General features: G+C 39.8%; 2 protein-coding genes across 3 annotated transcripts; both read right to left on the reverse strand.

Annotated features, from left to right (window-relative positions):
* Positions 1-45: 45 nt before the first annotated feature.
* On the reverse strand, positions 46-17,587 carry kdm5ba (lysine demethylase 5Ba). The gene is made up of 27 exons (XM_063910951.1): positions 17,307-17,587; positions 12,943-13,020; positions 12,565-12,687; positions 12,249-12,419; positions 11,674-11,799; positions 11,427-11,520; positions 11,215-11,315; positions 10,921-11,079; positions 10,409-10,528; positions 9,687-9,845; positions 8,893-9,074; positions 8,565-8,727; positions 8,276-8,395; positions 7,764-7,958; positions 7,413-7,594; positions 6,815-6,939; positions 6,402-6,552; positions 6,008-6,128; positions 5,532-5,887; positions 4,903-5,041; positions 4,536-4,715; positions 4,283-4,444; positions 3,003-3,422; positions 2,829-2,919; positions 2,553-2,740; positions 1,570-1,833; positions 46-1,165 (listed from the first exon to the last, which is right to left on the reverse strand). The coding sequence occupies exons 1-27, from the start codon at positions 17,457-17,459 to the stop codon at positions 1,028-1,030; spliced, it is 4,461 nt and encodes a 1,486-aa protein (XP_063767021.1). The 5' UTR covers positions 17,460-17,587; the 3' UTR covers positions 46-1,027.
* A 2,029-nt stretch (positions 17,588-19,616) lies between these two features.
* Positions 19,617-21,703, reverse strand: rabif (RAB interacting factor). 2 transcript variants are annotated; one of them, XM_063909949.1, is made up of 3 exons: positions 21,543-21,703; positions 20,936-21,085; positions 19,617-20,067 (listed from the first exon to the last, which is right to left on the reverse strand). In XM_063909949.1, the coding sequence occupies exons 2-3, from the start codon at positions 21,077-21,079 to the stop codon at positions 19,819-19,821; spliced, it is 393 nt and encodes a 130-aa protein (XP_063766019.1). In that variant the 5' UTR covers positions 21,080-21,085; positions 21,543-21,703; the 3' UTR covers positions 19,617-19,818. The 2 variants fall into 2 exon arrangements, with proteins under 2 accessions (XP_063766019.1, XP_063766020.1); XM_063909950.1 differs by lacking the exon at positions 21,543-21,703 and adding an exon at positions 21,209-21,427.
* Positions 21,704-22,096: the final 393 nt, after the last annotated feature.

The following is a 22,096-nucleotide window of genomic DNA, read 5'->3' on the forward strand; positions in this document are numbered from 1 at the left end:
ACATTTTATGACATTCAGTACCCAGGTGATGAACGAGTCCAGGCATTTGGGAACAAATATTTTTATTTATTTTATAATGCAAACTGCAACATATGAATTATATTATTTACCGAAAGGAGCAGAAAAAGGTCATATACCCGTGGCAATTAATCACACAGTGTGTTAAATCTAAGTCCAACACAATATTTTCATCTAAACCATAAAGGGAAAAACCACCCTAAAATAAAATGTACATTCCTTTGATGTCGGACAGTTCATTATTAATTTGTGAACATAATCGCAGGCTCACCCGGCGCCAAGATTCTTGTTTCCCTCTGCAGACAGCGCAATACGGAACCAGACTTTATATTCTTGTCAATGACTTATTAAGGGATATGGGCAAATAGTTAGGTGCTTACTTTGGAAAGTATTAGATATACAATCTCGGACAAACAGATGCTCAAGTTTCTGATTTCAAGTTCCGTTGTTACCTGTGTAGTATCATAGGATTCGTAAAGTGAATTCTTCAGGGTTTTCGCTTCAAGAAGGGATTCTCTCGAAGAATTTCTGAGCACAAATATATCTCTGGTGAAAACCAAACCTCAATTCATCAGTTCAGTTATTGCTTGGATAAATAATATTTACTCTACAAGAGAAAAATACGTTTCACATTGTTCAGATGTATGTAAAATAAAAAAGCAGTTCTAAAATGTGACGTCAAATTGTCATTTTGTTTTTGGTTGAAAAATCCCTGCGCTTTTGAAACATTTTGCTGTTTTGTACATCTGCATCGAGTCTTGGAAAGTTTCAGAAAGGATTAGTTGATTGGCTGAAAAATCAGCCATGTGAAGAAAAACAGTGACAGAAGTCTTTTGTAACTCTGGAGAAAATTAAAAACAGTAAATAGCACCAGGTTCACTAAGTTCATTAAGGGCAAGCCAGAAGGTAAAGGGGAGAAGCAACAGGAGCACACAGAGTCCAGGTGTGAACGTTAAGTGCTGTGGCTTGCAACAAAAACTGCTGATCCTTCAAAGTCACTTTTTGGTCTTCATTTCCCTCTGTCGTACTCTGGCTGTGTGCAGCTTATGCAAACATAGTCCTCTTTCTCTGCTCGCTCAGCAGAAACTCCAACACAAACCTGGTGGAACCACTGATTGCAGCTGCCGTCACACTGGACCCAGTTTACCTAAAAGCAAAATAAGGAGAAAAAAAGATCAACAAAACAAGAACATAAAATCAGTTAAAGACACCCACCATTAAACCCTGTGAGTAGGCCGATCACAATAGATACAGTTGTGTGTATAATGTATGTTCAGACACATCATTGCGATAAACGACATTTTCACTTTTAGAAGATTTAATGCCAAAACGCAATGTCCGCATAATGCCCAAGTCATATCATGGTAGGAAAACCCTGCTTTTTATTCCACTGTCATGTTGGTCTGAATAATGACAGGTATGTAAAAACACACACGTTACCATAACGGGCAATATTAAGGTCATGTCTATATTTTACAATAAGTCAATACCATAAACTTGTGACAGGTCTACGTGCTTTCAGTATATGTATCTGACTGATATAAAACAAACCTCATCCCCCTCTGGCTCTCTGCACCATGGTGCAGCACACAGTGAGAAGTCCTCCTCCGAGTCTGAATTAGCGTGGTCGGACATGGTGTGTGTGGGAGAGCACGTCCGCGTGGTGTCTTCGCTCCTCTCTTTGCTCTTCTTGGATTTCTTTTTGCGGAACTTCTTGGCCTTCTCGCTGTGCTGCGAGTCGGAGCTGTCCTTACGTCGCTTGGTCCTTTTGCTCTGACTGTTCAGCAACTCCTTTTTTACACTGGGAACTCCATTCTGTGAGAAAACATAGAAATGATGAGACCCTGTTCAACACTGAGGCCTGTGTTTTAAACGCCATGCATGCATTTTGTTAGTTTTGACTCCTGCTGTACAGTGAGAAGCACATCCTGGGATTTGTAGTTTTACACACATTGGGATGCGGCCAACAGAAAACCTCTTCTGCCTTTTTTTAAACTGTGGGGAATTGCAGCACATTTGAATTTTTAAGGAAGTATGGTTAAGTGGTCTATTTAATAAAGAAATATGGATAGTTTCTGTTCTTAGTAGAGATGTTATTTTTCTTAACTTTATTGAATTAGGTTTTTAATGTATTTAAAATGTAAGCCGTTATTTGAGTCATGTGTTTTGTGGCAGACAGTGGGACTTGCTCTTTCTCTTTTTCAGTAAATATAACTATTAACAATAGTCTTCTTTAGGAACCCGAGCGACGCGGTCAAGATGTTGTTAATCATTTTGAGAAAGAGCCAGATATACAGCTGTCAGATATTCCTTTAATGAGAAGGATTTGATTAGAAAGATATATAGGCAAATAAAAAACAATAACATCATTGATGGAAACATTCTTTGCGATATGTTTCTTGTATCCCAATTTACTCAAATCAAAATATTAAAACCCTTTTAAATCCAGGTCTCAGCAGGATAAATATCACAAACACTAGTGTGTGATTCAGAACAGGAAGCCGGGCAACAAATTCTGCTCTATTTGTCGTTACCTTGTTGTGTTGGGGGCTCCCTTTCTGAGGAGGTTGGTCCGGTTCTGTGTTGGTCCCACAGGGGGGGCTGTGTGAGGGCGGGGGGGCCAGTTTGTACAGCAGGTATCTGTACAGCTGCTCGGTTTCAGGGAGAGTGACCTGTAGCAGGAATCCCTCCACCATCAGCTCCTCCAGTTCCGGACCGAGACCTGTGACAGAGATCGAAGAGTTTAGAGGTGAAATTAACAAAATAATAAAGTATAAAAAGATGGAAAGAGCTTGAAGTTTAACACTGACCCTGGAGTGGAACAGATTGATGATCCGTGTGGAGAAATGAACCGTTTATTTCCTGAGTCAGATGTGAAGATACTGCAGGTCCAGCTCTCCCCTGAAACACAGATCAATCCCCTTTAGTATGCCGAGTGTCTTTTTTATTCAAATACATTTACAAAAAGGGTTTTAACAACTGACCGTCTTGGACACTTTCTCCAGCGCTCCCTCTGTGCAGGCCTGCTGAACTTTGTGCTGCCATCGCACCGTCCTCTCGATGAGGAAGCGCAGGGCGTCCCCTTCCGGCAGCCGAACCCGGATCCTCTGCAGTGAGGCCAGCAGCGGCAGCACTTTGTCCAGAGGCGGTTTCCTCGACCGCTGGCATAGCGGGCAGAGCCAGGCCTGGCCGAACTCGAGGTCGGGGGATGTTGATACGCAGTCGCAGTGGAAAACTTCTCGACAGAGCTCACACTGCATCATGGCTCCTGAAGGGGCCTTTTGGCAAACGCAAACACTAAGTGCACTACAGTTTTCAGCAGGAACGAACTTGAACTCATTGGAAGTACGCAGAGACAACAGGATCTCCATCTCCCTCTGGCGAACATCAGCAAGAGTGGCCATCTGTAAAGAAAGTAAAGGCAACTTATTATATAGAAAATCACTTCTCTCACTTTACACTCATGACTACAACCAACATTATCATTCATTCGTTGATTGCAAGTTATATTTTAGATTATTCGCTTTTAAAAAAAAGCCATTTACTAAAGGTCTCTAAATGTCTTTTAATATCTTGTTGGCCATTCTCAAATCCCAAAGATATTCAGTGTAATAAGATATAAAACACAGGAAAATAAGGAAAGGCTCTCAAGGTTATATCACCACACTGTGTTGGAATAGTTTCAATGATTTAAAGCAAAACTATTTTCACTGTTCATTTAGTGAGGAGTCCAGCCTGCCTTTTGTGGCTTTGTGGCTTACATAAAGGTCAACAAAAGGGATTTCTGGCCCCCTAGGCTGTTTGATAGTTTTTAAGGGGGAGTAGATGCTGTCCAACAGGCAGCAAAACAGGTAAAATATTAGCTTCACAGCTTTTACAGCTTGAATTGATTAGTAAAAGGGGAGAGAGGCGATGTGATGAATTGAACCGGTAACATTCCTCTTTAAGCTCTCTGCCCCAGAGAGAAATATCCTATATTAAGGTCATTTAGGGTCAGTTTGGATTAATAAAATAATTTAAGCCCCTGTATTAAGGTTGAAATTCTAACTGAAGTGTGGTAGGCATTAAAATGAGCTGACTCAAGAGCCCCGAACTTCATGAAGTTAAAGTCACCTTTTATCAGCATAATTCAGGAAGAATTTTAAGATGGTAAGGCTTCTTGCAAATTTAGAACACTTCCAACACAGTATCATGATGCAGTGAGTTTTAAATGTAATATTCAGTTAATCTAACAGTAACACAGAACAACTACAGCCCCACTCACAGCAGAGGCAGAGTCCTTGCTCTCAGAGAGCGCTCTCTCCACGTCACACAGGGACTCCAGTTTTGTTGACGATTTCTTACTGATCGGTGCAGCTTCCTTAGCTACTTTTTTAGTCCTCGACTTTTGATGTACGGTTCCTACATCACACCTCGGACAGAGCACCTGGAAACATGAAAGCCAACAATATTTATTAGTCCTGTTAGAATTAGAGGACAGATTTGAATGACTAGAAAATACTAATATCTGTTTGTACCTCCAGGAGAGAGAAAGGTGAGTTTTTCAGTAGGAATGTCTTGGCTGCGCTCTCCTTCCAGGTCTGAACATCAGTGACGAGGGCCTCCAGCCGACTCAGCGGGTTGAGCCTCGCTGGGATGCCCTCTGCTCGGAGAAGCAGCTCAGAGAGGCTGTCCACCACAGGAATACGACCCCCGAGCTGCAAGCGTGCACACAAAAGAGTTAAGATCCAAACTCAACCCTCTATTTTTAAAGTATTTTAAAATACTCTGCTATAATGTATATTTAGTTTAACATCAGTTTGCTAGCAAAGTTATCTACTCTATCTCTAGTTTGGCCTCACCCCCCATTTTTGAGTGAAGGGGCTCTTGGAGTATATATTTTACCTGGAGTGCTTCAGCTTCATGAAGCCATTTCTTGGCCTTGGTGACGACGTCCTTCAGCTGCAGACAGTTGGGCAGATATGCAGGGATGTTTTCTACTTCTTGAAGGGCATCCTCGAGCGTTTCCAAGCTGTGACACGGTCTGTGAAGAGACATTAGCACATGTCCAGGTTCTTTACAATATCTGATGCGGGAGTGATACTTTTTATAATTTATATTTATCATTACTCTTGTGTTGCAGTTGTGATTCTTAGTTTAAAAATAGGGCAGCTTCGATGGGTTTAAGTACAGCTTGATATGCCAGAGTCTGGTGCTACACATTTGTCTGCGTGGGTTAAGCCCTGTCAACACAATGAGGCTCTTTAATTAATTCACCAAAATCCAGTTTTGCAGACTTGGCCAATTTCACATTAAAGCTTACTTCATGTTTCACTTGACATCTGACGCCATTCTTTTAAGAAAATCCTAAATTTACAAAACCGTAGCATCTCCAAGTTCCTCCTATTAGCACTTAAGAACCAATACAAGTGTGTCAAAATGTTTGCATCCCTGCCGGTTTTTAGTTTCTCTTCTCTGTTCTTATCTTGCTCTTTTCACAACATTTATGTTAAAGTCCCCCTTTTTGTCCTCACCTGGCTTCCATGAGGCTGAGCACCCGCTCCTCCCACTGCTCCGACACAGTGAGCAGCTCCTGCAGACGAGCCATGGCTCTCTCCACAGAGCTGTGAGGTGCCAAGCCCACACCCTGGTCGATCAGCCTCCTCATGGTGTCCAGGCAGAGGCTTTCTGGCCGGCTGCTGGCTGTCTGCACGGCCTCCAGCCAGCGGGCCTGCTCCAGTCTCTCCCTGAGGAGGGGAAGCTGAGGCAGCTCCACGTCCAGGCCCAGGCTCACGTCCAGCAGGTCCTGCAGCTCCGCCGGACTGGGAGACTCATCAGAGAGGAGACACTCGCTGCGCTGCTGGAAGTCATCCACCCGGGTCAACAGGTCCTGAAAGTCACATTTAAGAGGCATTAAGATAGATATTTGACTGCTTAGACAAGCCTCAATTCAACATTATTGATATTTAAAAGTCATACACATTAATGTGTCCAATCCAAGTTGACTAACCTTCAGTAAAGGAGCCTGTCGGATGCTGCAGGGCAGGCTGTCGAACTGTCGGACAAAAGACCTCAGCTCCTCAACAGTCAATTCATTTTGGCTTTGAGACCTTCCTCCTCCAGAACGATACCTGACGTAAAATAAAAATGAAAAAAACAAATCTATAAAACCATCATCAAAACGACATGATTATGTGCAAACTAGAATGGTGGAACCTTAAAATACAGACAGAGAACCTCATACAATGATTGAATACAGTATTTGCAATAATACAGTAATACAAAAAATTGAAAAATACAGAGGAGTAACTTAAAAGATCACTCGACTGGTTCATCATTATTCGATTAAACAATGTGGACTGTAATGCATTATGAGAAGAACGTCAATTCTCTCAATGTCGTACCTTGTCTGCCTCTTTCCATTAAGAAGCTGTTGGGCCATCGCAGCAACTTTATCAGCTTCTGAGGCGACCACGCGCAGCTGCTCCACGAGGCTGATCTGTGGGAACGCCTTCGTTTCTGCCTGCTCCACCAGGCCATGAAGCTCTTCCAAACCTAACCAGAAAGAGAACCAAACTTTTAAATAACATCAAATATAAGGTGAGGTCATACATCAGCGTGGCTGGCTCACACTAGGTTTAAATAAATGGTTTGAAGCATTTGGGATAATATTAATACACAATTCAACAACTATATAACATAGGTGTAGTCGTTTTTAGACATTTTCGATTGGAAATCTTACACATAATACCTTTAAAATTAGATAGACATACTCAGGATAAGTGAGCTTTGTTAAACCGAATATTTAATGTCTTACCTCGTTTCTTCTCTCCTTTGTTCTCCAGGATTTCCCGCACACAACAGAGCCACTCTTTATAGGACTCTGCACGCTGCGTCACTGAGGCCTTCATGGAATACAGCTCATCCAGTTTGAACTTGTAACTGCAGGCAAAGACAAAACCAGGGAGGGGATAGACAAGGATGGATTTAGAAAACACAATTTGAACCGTACGAGCTATCAGGATAAGGTTGTTTTAAACGTTATATTTAGATCAAAGTGTAATCAAAACGCCTATTTGGTTTCATGGAACAACTCTTTATGAGCACCATCTCAGCAAAGCTGTCCATTTCATGTTGGATTTTCTTAAGATTGTTGAGGTTGATGATATATTTATGAATAAATGTCAGAAATATAAAGCAGCTGTTATTCTGTTAGATTTCTCTACCTGAAATACTTCATTTAAAATGTTTACAAAATACAAAAGGAATACATTTGGAAATAACCTGATACAAGTAGCCTTTAGCATGCAACACTTAGCTTAGCTGATGCAGATAATTCATAAAAATAGAGATAACACAAACAAAACAAGTTCAGCAGTGAGTGTGTTTAGTTGTCGTGGTTACTGGAGACTCACTGGAGTGTCATGTTGCTATGAGGACAGCCGCAGAGGTGCCGGGCGTGGTGCAGACAGACCATCTTGCCAGGACTGCAGGCACAGGTGATGCCAGACAGGAAGCAGGTGGTCCGACATTTGCAGCACTGCCGCTCCTCATCTGGGAGCACTTCATAATCCACCTGTTGAGACTGCACCACACCCTTGGGAAAAGAGATCAAAGTCATTAAAGCTGCAGAGCAGAGTGAGGAACTACATGAGACAGCTGTGCAGACAAAAAAAAAACCTTATTCAAAAGTTGAATGCTTTCTCTAATGGATCCTGTATCTATGTTCAACTGTAACAATGGGTCATGAGAAATCAACTGCTTACCATCTTGTCAATCTTCCCTCTTAGTTGTTCTTCCTCTCGGACCATCACGATCATCTCCTTCTGCACCGCCGACGCCAGCTCCACATCCATCGTGTCTGCTTTGCAGGCCATGTTACAAACCATCTCGTCGTGCGAGAAGACGCAGTACCTGCTCAGGTCTCGATAGTGAGACACACACTCACGGCCGATGGGCATCTGTCAGGATATACAGAGACGAGTGAGTTTAGTCCTAACTTCAAAACCTGGTGAGTCTATAAAATAGATTTTAATACTGTTATTTAAAGCACTTTAGGCTGCACCTCTACATGGAAGGTGCTACACCAATAAAATCATACATTTACAACTTTTTCAACACTTTGTTTTATAATCATTATTAGCATACGTTATATTACTGCAATAGAAAATACATATTTCTTAATTAATTAAAAGCATTAAATACATCACCATGACTTTGCAGAAGTATAAACAACATTTCTGGTATTTTGAAAACAAATAAAACTATTTTATTTTACCCAGTCCATGGTGCAGAAGTTAACAGCTTCAGCGAAGTTGAAGCCCTGGTTGAACCCACTGTGGTACGCTCTGGGGAAGGTGATGACAAACTCTCCTGCACACTGGTTGGTCCGATAGATCTATTCGTATTAATAAGGCAAAAAGAGCAAAGACAAAACATAAGTGTTTGACAGTCCAAGTGTTTAAAATATCCTTAGTTTTTAGTTCTTTAGTTCTTAGCAGGTAAAGATCTTGCTTTGTTTCAGACATGTGATGAATAATAAATGAGTAACAGTGAGAGCCGTTTACCGGGACGCCGTTGTTCATCAGCGTGTTGGGATTCATGATGGTGACCAGCTGGTGAAGGAGGTCGGGCTGCGATTCAAACAGCTCCGGTGCCAGGTTCTTCATGACCGACTCCAGGTGCTCTGCGGCGTAACCAGGAGCCCCATACCACGTCTTCGGCTCCCCCCTGCAAATACGGTCAAATTGCTTAAAAAACCCTTCAAAAGCATCGACACACACAGTTCTTGGAAAATGTAATAAATATACAAATTTGAATTTATTGTGAAAGTATCAAAATGCTCCCCAAAAGAGAACTTCTACATTAAAACGACTACAATAGAGTGCACTCTACCAGTGGAGGTAGTTTATGGAGTAGCTCCAGTGGTCCTCGATGTGCCAGCAGAAGGAGGAGAAGCACATGCCCACATACAGCCAGGGTAACTTCATGCCACAGATGTCAGCTGTAATGTGAGTCAACACGGAGGAATCCAGCACCGGCATGTTGTTCAGGTTCCAACCGCTGCTCAGGTAATGCTGCGGGTCACACACAGGTCTCAATATCCACTTCTATTCTTATTTAAATGTAACTTTCTCCAGCGGGCACCACAGTGATTATCACTGGTAAAACTGGTCCTATTGTTGTTAAGTTTCCAAGCAACCACACAAGAACCTACTAATAAAACCCAACACGGTTTCAATGTTACTTTTGCTTTTATGGTTGATATTTGTGTAGGCAGTGCTGGGGAATGATTCCAATCATTGTCCTTCGTTAAAAAAGAACATTTTATTAGAAGTTTAAGTAGTTCATTAAGAATGTTACTTAAGTAAAAGTACAAAGGTATTATAACAAAATACAGTTAAAGTACCAAAAGTAGCTTAACCTATATAAATATATCATCATTTATTATTAATAATTTGCACTGACAAATGTAAAAGTTACAGCACACCACTGGTTGGGGATAGGCATGTATCATTTATACAAACGTTCCCCTTTATAACCCAATAACGAAGTTCATAATGATATGTTCTTAATTTCCAGTGATGGTTAATGAATTAAGTTAAAGACACCAAATGACTAATCATTTACTAATTCTGACCTAAAAACACATTTGAATCATTATGCCTGTAGCAGCAGACAGATTGTACCTTATCTTCAGGAGAGACTTCGAAATGGCTGGTGGTCAAAGGGAAACCACTCCCAAACTCCTTGGAGGCGATGTCTGCACCGTACTCCACAGTCACATCGTCCTCGATGGTGCTGACCAGACGCCAGAACTCCTTCTCCACCAGCTCAGTGGGAACCATCTGGAACACACAGGGAGAAGACATGGTGTGATTGTGAGAACTAGTCCAGAACCGAAAGCTGGTTTCATCACAAGATCAAAGAAAGTGTTTCAGCTTTATCGCTGCAACACAGCAGAATACATCTGCTGGGATTAACAACAATGTCATCTTTTTCACCAAGCAGCATTTATGATTCCTTTTTTTCCTTTAGTGTTGCATTCAGGAATTTGGCTGGACAAAAAATCTACTTAAACGTGTTGCTCATTGTCTCTGTGCCCCCTTAAATCAGATCTCTATCCCTTTCATTTCTTACACTCTCTTTGTGCAGTAATAGTTTATTCACAGGGTGCGTGTGTGTGCGCGTGTGTGTGTGTGTGTGTGTGTGTGTGTGTGTGTGTGTGTGTGTGTGTGTCAGATAAGACCAACAGGACTCTGTGTTATCAAAGCATTCTTTGGTAATAAAAAACAGAACACAAGGAGAGTTAAGGACTGTTTTCCTCAAAGATCTTCCACAACCTGCCCTTTAAATTACTAAAAAGAATTTAAACTAATTGGATATCGATTAACCAGTGACGCAAACTCACATGAACTGGCATGTTGAAATAATCCGACTTGAAGGAATCTGCCATGTCTCCAAAAGACTGGAGGGTGTAGCTCCTGCTGGCCTGCTCGAAGCCAAAAGCGACAGGAGGTTTGCCACATTCCTGTGAAAAAAGAAGAATAAAGTTAAACAAAAATGTCTGCGCTATGACTAAACAGTCAATCAGTTCACATCAATGTCTGTCCAAAGTGTCCTTACTATCAGACAAAAATTAGAATATGAATAATTCAGTTCTAAAAACATTATGCGAGATCACTAATGTGAGACGACCTTTAACCACTGAAACCTAATCAGTCCTTCTGAATTTGAAAGAAATCCCTCCAGGTTTGTTCCTGAGATATCACTTCCACAAGAATATGGCTTACAGACAACCGGAAAATATTAAAACACTTGGGAGTTGTACAGTATTTGGGAAGAACTCGCAGATGATTATTCTCTTGGTCCCAATTATGAGCATCTCTGCCAGGATTTTGTTCCGTCTGGGCTGCAGCTCACCTGAGCCAGGCACTTGGGGCATCGCCAGTCTCCTTTGGGAACGTCGTGGAGGGGGGGGATCAGACAGAAGATATGATAGCTGTCATCGCAGCCGTCACACAGCAGCAGCCGGTCCTCAGCAGTATCATTGCCACAAACCATGCACATGTACTGATCCACCTGAGGAGACAGCATCATTGTGATCAAAGCTTTAATTGTGTGATGTGCAATTGCATTTGATACGATTATTTTACAGCAGACTGCTAATGGAACAATAATGGATTTATAGGAGTGTAAGCCAAACGATGCACTTACTTTACTTGAAGGAGGTTTATTATCTAATACAGTTTCTCCGTAAACTGTTGGATCCTCATATTTAATGGGCTCCTGTTTCACCTCAGGGACTGCCATTCGCACTGAAACACAGAGGACGGCTTAATGAAGGCTTTAAAATTCTTCAATGAAGTCTGTAACAAGATTCCTCTTTTCCTTTATACACCAAGCATTGCGGCTCATTTTGTTCTCACCAGGTTCGTGTTTGCCAGCATATGTTCCCATCCTCCTCCTGAGATTAGGACGATTCTCACAAACTTCCCCTGGTTCGGTTTTAACACAACCTCTCTGTCGGAGTCACAGTGAGAGTCAGAGAGAAGCACAGACAGAGAGAATAACAGTTGTGCCTTTCCTAAACATCCAGATTTAAAACATACATTTGCATATCATACACTCCAGATGATATGGCATTAGTTACAGTGTCAGAGAGATCATACTCACTTCTGATCTCATGCGCTTGGCTCTGCGAGCGATGCTGCAGGTCTCCTGGGGCTGAACAGACTGCCGCTGCGGCAGGTCGTGAGGGGTGTACTCCTTATCTTTAGTGTCATTGGTCAGGGTGGCTCTCTGCAAGGAGAAAAAGGTGGATGTGAAACTTTATTATCCGGCTGTTAAATCGAACGAACAAAAACATAACATGATCTCTTCCTACCATTCCCTCAAATATACTGGTCAACAAACTCATTTTCCATGTGAGACTGAAATGCAGTTTAAAAAAACTAAAGAATTACAAGAAATATTTTCCCTATTGCAACTATTTCGCTTTCTGTGCTTTGGGTGCATCGTCAGGAAAACCAGCAGCAAAAAATGTGCACATTCAAGAGAACTCAGAGTAAGTGACTTAAGTCAAAGGCAACTATTGCAATGACAGGGCTGAGGAGAAATAATCTAGTTCACGTTTTGGCTAGTTAAGATGGAATGAAATGTTGTATAACTATGTCGACTTTAACAATACTGAGTGTATAGAGCTGGTAGAGAAACAGTTGGAGATCACAACAGAGTGATATTGGACGTACAGGCTGATTGTCTCCAGTCTGGAACAGGTTGTATGGGTAGAGGATCCTCTCATAGTGGGCCCGCAGGTGAGAGCCGATAGCCTTGCCCGGAGCAAAGCCCATCTTGACGGATATCTTAGTCCAGCGCCGCTCTCTGCAGACAGCATCGAAGCCGCCTTCCTCATTCACCAGCTTTGAAAAAAATAGAAATGAACCATTTAGTCTCGTTGTGGGAGACGTGGTTTTATATCCACATGTGAACACACATTGTGATTACATACACAAATACACCTTTATAAAGTCCTGATTCACAAACACAGCCAAGATTTGCATTCACCCTATTCAGCTGGTAAAGATCCAAAATCTTTCTCTCCACATGAGGGATTTTCAGGGTGCATCCTTGAAGCTCCCAGAACTTTGCAATTTGATCCAGGAAGTTGAGCTTTACTCTGGTCTGAGCCTAAAAGCAGTGAAAAAGAAAAGTTAAGATTGCGTATTGAACCTGTCCTTAGTTAGTTCTCAACAAGGACAACACCATATCCATACAGCTTATCAAATACTTATCAGATGTCTTTTTCTGTTCATTTTCCCTTAAACAATGGAAATGTAATACAACAACAGTAACACTGTTGAAATATCTTTTCATTTTTATTCAACAACAGTTCCATTTACTGCATTTTATGGAGATAAAATATAATGTAAAAAATGAATTTACCTCCAATTCATTAAGTCTTTGTATCCTTGGTGTAAACTTCAGTCGGTCAACATCACAGGCAAATGGTGGCTGCCATTGCTAGAAGAAAACAAAAAGGTAAACAACATTGTATTAAGTGAAAATGACACCAAATCGTTAAACAGAAGTCTTTGTAATTTAATTTGTTCATCAACATAATATCATGTGATACAAGGCCCCAAGGAAATGCTGCTTGGTTTAATTAAAAGCACTCAAAACAAACCTCCTTCAGAGATCAGCGTGGTATTATTATAGTCCTTTGTTTTTATTAAACTATCCCATGAAACCCCATTCCTTAATAAATATAAAACCATTCAGACTACTAGGCTTTTCTTTTTATCTACACAAACATATTTGGGCTGTTGCTTAGGTGTTATAAAAAAAAAAACCTAACAGACCATACACAGTCTGCACACCCAAGAGACTGCAGTTATTCTAGTAAACTAACAGACACTTATTAAAGGCAGACGTACAGGAAGTCGTCGCGTGTCTGTGCAAACATGCGTGTCTGTGCAAACCTGCTGTGCACAGGGAATCATGTTGGTCAATATTACTAATCTAAAAATGGTTGATTAAATGTTGATAATTGGTTTGCACACACCCAACTGTTTCAATAAAACTGCCCTATTTATCAACACATGTACAATTCCATGAATTCCATTTTTTTCTATTGCAGACGATCTTATGTAAAGGAGCTTACCACACCTATGTAGCCCCACCATCTGTTGTACTGACATACTAAACACCAACAGGTCTGATGTAAAAACACTTGCACAATATATGAACACAAACCAACTCACACTACTTCCAGCAACACTAGCTAGCATCCGGGGGCCAAGAGGCCAAAAGATCATATCAGTTTTACAATCAGAAAATGTGTGACACCACATTCCTGCAGATGGGTCACCAGTGAGATTAATTAAAAACAACTTGTGAGGATGTGTCCTCGTCAGGAAGTTGATAATGGTTAACATTGACCCTGACTGATATAGTTATACTTTTCCTTTGGTAGCTAAACAGTTATTATTTGTATAAACACAACTCTAAACCTGTAAAGGCAGAATAATCCAATTATTTCTTCAGAGATCCCCAACATCACAGAGTGGTTTCTGACACTGGGACAGACAGAAATGTTAATCTCAGAGATAAGTTTCAGGTTTCAGATTCGCCCTTCAACCAGCGTGTAAGAATCATTCTCAGCTGACGGAGCATTAGCCAGTTTTCACACGGTTTCATATGTGTTCAAAAACACAAAACTCTAAATAGACTAGTAAATATCCTTCCAGTGAACGTTTGGTTATTTAATGGCTCAGATTGTGGGCTCAAGAAGAAACCAGGCCACATTGTAAATACCAATCTAAATAAGATTACCTGAAGTGGCTTGTATCCACTATGTTGGCAAAGTGCATACTTTCTATTAGATTATTTATCAAAAGCAATAACTACAACATTTATCTACAATTTTTATGAGAAAAACATTTTATTAGATTATTACATTTTAAAGCTTTCATTGACTCTTAATTCAGAGTAATTTAAGGGGATTAACTAACGTGTTATTACATGTGTATAATAACCAAGTAATGTCTTTAAGTTTTCATTGAAAATCACCAAGCTCACATCTTAGAGCCAAACTCCAACTGACATTACATTGTGTTGAGAAGTGAACGAGCCAAATTGGCATGTGAGATGTTTAAACTGATCATGTGACTGAGGTGGCCTCAAAATCAGGGGGCTACAGCTCTGAATCTCACTCAGAGTTGAACCATCACAGTGTATATTAATGGACACACATAGTGTGGGCATATAGCTCTTTCTTTGTTTAAACTCAACATGTTCTTATAACAGACCACCTGCTGCATGCCAAGTTAGTGTGGGATTAGCACCATAAAATGTTGCACACAAGATTTACTGGGCCTGGTCAGGCTTTTTTTCTCACTAGGATGGAAATGCTGGTCAAAGTAGGAACAACAATAGCCGCATTAACACAACCTTATCATCTGTTGACAAAGCTGGATTAGAACCACAAATGCCAGCCACAAAAGAAAAACAATCACTTTGAAACATGTGGAAATGCATTCTTTTTTTTACTATTCTTCAAACATAAGCATGACCACGTAGTTAAAAGTACAATTGCGATTGTGTTGATGGTGTGTAAGAGAACCAAAAACAGCTCTAAGATGAAAAACATTTGCTACTAACATCTACAGTCGAAATGCGACCCGTGCAAAACCTTGAAGGAAATACTGTGCAGTCTGAGAGCGCAGAAATCACTGATCAAAGACAGATTGTGGTGCAATGTCTTCTTCCCTTTTTAAAAAAAACAGTTTTTGTTTATGCTAGCGAAAAGGGAAACAAAGAAAGTGAGATCTGAGGCCAGATCATATCTAAAACACAGAGGATGTTATATGGACACTGTGTGTACCTTTCCATACAAGCCTCCAGCCTCCTCTTTATAAAAACACAAAACAAACTCAATCACCTAAAAACTTGCTATACTAGAATCCACTCTCATGCTCCCACATTCACATTGCTGAAGGATTTAAGATCCTTTAATGGTTTCGTTTGGCCCACACACCACCCTGCAGCCAAATGTTGGTCTGAATGTTCAGTAGAAAATGCTGGTGCATGACACGGGCCTGCAAACAATGGTGCTTACACAGTGTGGGACAAATGCTGGAGTTTGGCTTTAAATTGTGATTTTCTTTTGATACATGTTGTTTTTAATACCAGTATAAACATTAAAGAAGAAAAGGGAGAAGAAGCAGCAGTAGGCTTGAACTGTTGGGTCATGCTGCCTTTTACCATATGGTATTAAGTTGAAAAACCTGCATTTTAAAACCCCTCATAAAGACACCATTAAACAGAAACGACTTGCAGAGATGGCTTTAAAGCTCTTCAGGCTAGTAGAGTAGTAGGCTATAACACTGTCACTCAAACACATCTTCATGATAGAAATGTATTATTAAGGAGATATTGCACTGGCCAAAACAGTTCAACAAATAGGAAACCAGCAGCCCCCTGGTCTATCCCATGTGAAGCGACTATCAGCTCCAGTCTTTGCTCAAAGCCTTTGCCACAGCCATCTTTTGTTTACATTAGCTGCACATTTTCAGTCATGCCTTTAAATGCAGGTTTTCCTTTTGGAAAAGCAAACAGCAAGCAGTCCCCCGACCTATCATTTGTTGAGTTATATTTCAGTTTAACTCTGCAGTCTCCATCCAGGACCTCAATGTTTTAAAACGGAACCATTGCTAGCAAATATGATAACAGTCATGGCAATTACACTGTGCTCATTTTAAAATAGCTCTCATTGTGTATTGTATTTTCATGTATTTTAATGTTCCTCTCTGGATATGCATCATTATTTTTATTTTTTAAAGAAAGACTTTGTACATCAAACCTAAGATAAAATTAAACAATAAAGTATTATCTGTTATATAATTTAATTCTATATAATTTGCCCTTTATCTAATTTGCGTGGAAGCTTGGACACACCCTTGAACTAGCATCTTCCCTTTCCCATCAATATCGGAAATAAGGAGATTAAATTAAATTAATTTACTTACTCGTTGTAGGGAGATGTGGCAAAAAATAATGCTTCAATTGGGAAAAAAATATAAACATATAAAAAGTCTGGGAGGTTTTTCATAATATGAGGTTCTTCTGAAAGTTAGCTAGCAAAACAACGTTGTCAATAGAGTAAAATAACCGCATTTAAAGTGTGTTTTCTCACGGGATGAAGCTAAAAGAACCACAGTGTCCGTTGAGCCCAAAGCGTCTCTCCATAAACAGAGGGTCACCGTGCACGTACGTGACGTTAGACAACTGCAGCTTTATAAGAGGCCTGATTAACGATAGCTAGGTCACCTAATACTGGCTAAATCCATCAAATCCTGTTTGTAAAGTTAGGTTTACATTTAACAAACTGTTAAAAAGCAGTCGGTAAATTATTAGTTTGAATCTTGGTGAGCCAATTTCCGTGCGCCCAGTCCAGGAAGCATTTGATACTAACGTAAACACTTTCCATTATATTTACATACAGCCAAACTTCAGCGTTTGAATTTATTTTTAAATAGTACCCTGAAATATGGCTGTTTAACTAAATATATGTATGTCTTCTCGGATGTTCGAAACTTGATCGGAATTATTAGTAGGAGAGTGCCTCACTATCGTTGTTTGAAACACAACAGTCCGAGCTCCGGCTAGCTGTTAACTCGGAGCCGCAATCCGCCATGTTGAAAGCTGTCTAAAAACACAACTTTGCCTGCTAAATTGTCCACCGCAGCTGAGAGCAAAACACAAAGCCAGAACAAGTGTAATAACTGTAAAAATGTGTAAACACTCACCGGTGGCGGGCGCACTTTGCAGATGCCAGTTTTCTCTGCAATGGGTCGTATTTTGTTGATGTACGCAAAAGGGTCGGCAAATTCCTCCCAGCTGGGCTCAAAAACAGGGCACTCCGGAGGGGGAATGAACTCATTTAGCTGTGGTTGAGTCATCGTTGCATCTTTGTTATGACTGTAAGCTAAAATGTTTCCAAAAAGCACCTGATATATGCTAGCTATTAATTTCTTGTCTTTCAGGTCATGTCCACTCTCCACTCATTCAACTCAAAGACGAATTATCTAGTTGGAGACGAGAGGTGACAGCCGGAGACTGTGTTCATCCGCTCAAAAAAGTAGACACACAAAATCTACTGTCATTTTACACCCAGTGTGTGGTTTTATAGCACGCAAACATAGTGTTTATGCATCATTTCTAAGCCTTATGATGATTTGATGTAAACTGATTTTTACTACACCAATGCAGCTCATTTGTATATGTTTGGGGGAGTTAAATGCATACAGTGTTGTGTTACTGTTGAGAAAACTATTTGAACGTAATTTAAATCTACTTAAATGTCATTCTCATTAGTGCAGTAGAGTTAGCCCTTTCAAAGACAATACTTTGTGAGCACAATACTTAAAATACGGATTATTATAGTGTATTGGTTCCGTGGTCTCCTATCAGATGATTGCCCTCCTTTGGGTGAGTTTGATTCGTTCACCCTGCTGGCACGGAGGTGTACAGTTTGAGTTTCACAAAAGAAGGGATTATACGTATTCGCCCTTTCCCTACCCCGCCCGGCTAAACCGATATAGTAGACGTATCAGACGGTACATAGGGTTTCCTAATCAAACACACCCACTAGATCGATGCGCGCCAACCGGAACTTTGTTTTTAAATGGTCTAGAGGAGCACGTTGATTGGTAGAGACGACAGTCATATGTTAATACTTCAGCTGTAAACAACTCAATTAATTCAGTTATTCTTCACATATGTTTTTCTTATTTGAGCAACAGTTGTGTGTTCTGCTTATAAAAGTATGCTTTACCACTTCAGTTGTTTCACTCGGTGTATGAGACTGATTTGAATGTCCCTGTTCCGTCTAAAATTCCTCTTGGTTGATTTTGGACAGACTATAACAGCCACGTATGGCAGGTGTCTTTCAAGGCCAAGTGTACATATTTAAAGGTAATTAGGATCACTCACAAAAAAAAAATGTAATCACCTATTTTGGACTTACTATTTGTGTGTGAGTATTACTAACTTGAGTATTACAAAGAGCGTAATTTTGCATACACTTACACAGCCTGGTGATGCACATTTGTACAATGTGCTGTAAAGTATGTATATTAGCTTTAAGTTGTTTGTCTGTTTGGGATCAAATGTGTTTTTTTACAAGGGAGACCTTGCCAAGAATAAGCAGCAATACAGTGATTCAACACTAACATAATAGCTTTGAGTGACATTAGAAAGGAGGCCATTAAATATTTGCAGACCATCATCCTGGACTCTCAGGGTCATTTTATTTTGAATGCCCATTTTTAATCAAAAATATAATACTCTACATCCATAATGTTTATTTTTATGTTTGAAAATGCACAAATCAAAGCAAACAGCTTCACCACTGTCACTCACACTGTATTCTGCTGATTACTATCACTGCCACTGATCCGGTGGGGTTCAGCTGACAGGATGGGATCAGAGCCTTAGTTGATAGGTGTGCATCACACACAAAACACAACAATCACCACATTATAGATCTGCTGGCTGCCATTAAATAATAAATGTGTCAAAAATAAAACGAAATCTAGTGGCAACCTGCAGAACTACACCTTAAAGTAGTGGAGGTTTTATAAGGGCAATGTAACCTATGGTGTGAACTGTGTCGAACTAATTCTCCAGTGCAGGTTACTGTAACGTTAACCATTATAAGGTTTCCGCTCTTTATACCCCATTGCCAAAGGTTTAATATTTATTTGAGTGTAATCTTTAAAAATATTTTCATAGATTCATTATTATTCTATTAAAATAGAATCCTCCGCATTTGACCAAAAGATTATCTTGAAGACTAGTTTAATTGATGTGGACCTTCCTTTTTGGATACTTGTTGTGAATCCATGCATTTATTCTTTTTTCTATGGATTAAATAAAGTATCGAAAATGATTGAATGTATTTACATGTAAAAAGAATGGAGAAAGTTCCCAACACAGGTTTACAGAGCCCCACATACATTTAACGCAAACTGAGATTTTGATTGAAAGATGCTGAAATGAAACAAATTATATGCCATTATCTACGAAACAGCTGCAGGATGGTATTCAATAACAGCTTGCCGAAAACATCTTTATTAGAACAAGATAATCACACTGTCAAGTGTGATTGAGGATAATGATAGTGTCACCATCAGTAATCATAAACAATGTACACACACCAGTGTATATAAGTGAGTTTGTGTAATAGATTACATCCATGAAAATGAATAGCTTGCCAGCACATTTTTAAAGTTCATGTGTGCTCATATGCATTTTAGACTATACATGATTCACCCTTTCCAAAGCGACATAGAAACTCTTCTTGTCATCCAAAGAGTGCCAGCCGATTGGACCAATCTCACAATCTGCACAGATGAGATACTTGATTCTCCCCACATCCTTAGTGAAGCCCACATTCTCAAAAGTGTACATGTCGTCCACAAACCAGTGGGTGGTCAGAGTGTCCCCGTCCACTGAGCCCTCTGTGGTGCTGAGGCCGCTCTTTTTCCGCATGGATGGGAGGAACAGCTGTTGGGGGAAAAACACAGCCTCAGATGACATCAAAACACAAACAAAAGAACAGAGTTTTGGAATTGGCATATACATCCACATACTACCACGTACTCCTTCTTTATTTAGAGTTAGAACTTGTTTGAACAAAGACATGCATCACTTTTTATCTCAACGAATATAAAAAAGGTTTGCGATTGTTATTCTATCAAGTGACCAATTCTTGCAGCTGCCCTGGCTACCTGTTGCTTTTCAAGATCCTCTTCCTGGTATACAAAGCTAGAAAGGCTTCCTGATACCTAAAGCTATAAAGGCATCTGGTTATATTGTGCTTGCAGTGTATAAACCCTGCAGTTCTCAAAAGTCACAAGCCACACTATGTCCTTTTTATTCCTTCAAAGTTCCTAAAGGCTGGTGTAAGTGCATGTATAATTTATTATCTAACAGAATGGTCTGCCAGTTGAATTGCATGTATTATTAATATGTAGTAACAATTGATCATTTGCAGATAGTGTTTTTGTATTGTTTCATGATTTTACAACTTTACAAGTGTTTGCATGACATCAGTATTAATGGTTGATGTTTTTAATCATCTTGTATTTATTTGATATTTAGGGCAACAGTCAAATTTAATTGTCTTAGTATATGGGCCCTATTCTCCAGTCTCAGAAAGTTTCTCAGGGTGTGTTATTTCACTCCATTATGTGTTATGATAGTATTTGAACTGAAACTGTTCTGAAAATAGAAACTCTCAGCTCAAGGTCTGTACCTAACAAGTGTAGTACAGATCAAATATATTACCTGAGACTGACAGACTAAACACCCACCAAAAAAGCAATATCTGAGCCCACTGCTTTGCTCTATCACCTACTTTCAGACAGCTTACCTCCTTCTCTGCAAACACAGCCATCCCGGGGCACAACACCTTAGATCCGCAGCGCTGACACACCACATCCTTGATGTTCTTGCCGTCCTCAGAAACCAGGTCGGACCGTTCCGTGCTTTCTTTGGACTCCTGATTGTTCTCCATCTCTGACTGTAAACACAAACAGCAGATTCACTTTGATGTAAATGTCCGTAAGGCCTGGGACAGTAACTGTAATTACTGATGAATGGTTTGTGTTAAATTAGACTGCTAGGAAAAAAAGATGGGGCGCACACTCGTAGGACCAGAACTACAAATACTCCGAACCACTGTAGTGCGGAAGTCCGTGACAAAGAAACTCTCTAATATTTACGTTTTTCATCCTGCACATTATCTGTATAGTAGCAATCATAACGCTGAACCCCAGTCTAAGATATGTGTGTTAAAAGGCTAGTCGGATGATTGCTTATTTAAAAAACCTATCAAATCAGCGTTAACTGCAAACCCCACCCCTGGCATTTATGCTAACATCCATGCTAACACTGAATTCAACAGACTTAGTATACATAACCACATTACATATCCAGAAAAAATACACACACTTTAATAAACTTAAAACAATGCTTACCTGAATACTGAAGTAAATAAAGTGTTAGGTATTACAATAATATCGTAAAACAGACAGGTAAGCTTAAACTAGGCTAGCATACTAGCTGTTCCTGAAGTATACCAGCCACTAAATGCTCCCGTTCAGAAACACAAGTTTGTTCTTTGGTACCTCAAGCATGGTGATATATTCTTCTATTTCTGAGACGTTATAATACTTTTTAATTACGATAGAATGTATAACTTCTGTTGTTAATAATAATAATAATAATAATAATAATAATAATAATAATAATAATAATAATAATAATATGGCAACGTTTGAAAATAAATGCAAAGTTAAAATTGATGGTGGAATGGTTTCTTTTAACAATAACTCAGAAGATACCTTGAATAGAGTGAAATGGATCATGAAAAACCTAAATGAAACGCAATTATGTAAGTCATGAAGTAATTATTGTTACAATTTCAATGTTACTTAACTTTAACAATGCAAGACAAACCAAAAACTAATGTTATTGTTCATTTTCGAATATTGAAATAAATATATGTCAGCCGGGATAAAACAATATAACA

Source organism: Eleginops maclovinus, chromosome 20, assembly GCF_036324505.1.
Source record: "Eleginops maclovinus isolate JMC-PN-2008 ecotype Puerto Natales chromosome 20, JC_Emac_rtc_rv5, whole genome shotgun sequence".
In the NCBI taxonomy this organism is placed as follows: domain Eukaryota; kingdom Metazoa; phylum Chordata; class Actinopteri; order Perciformes; family Eleginopidae; genus Eleginops; species Eleginops maclovinus.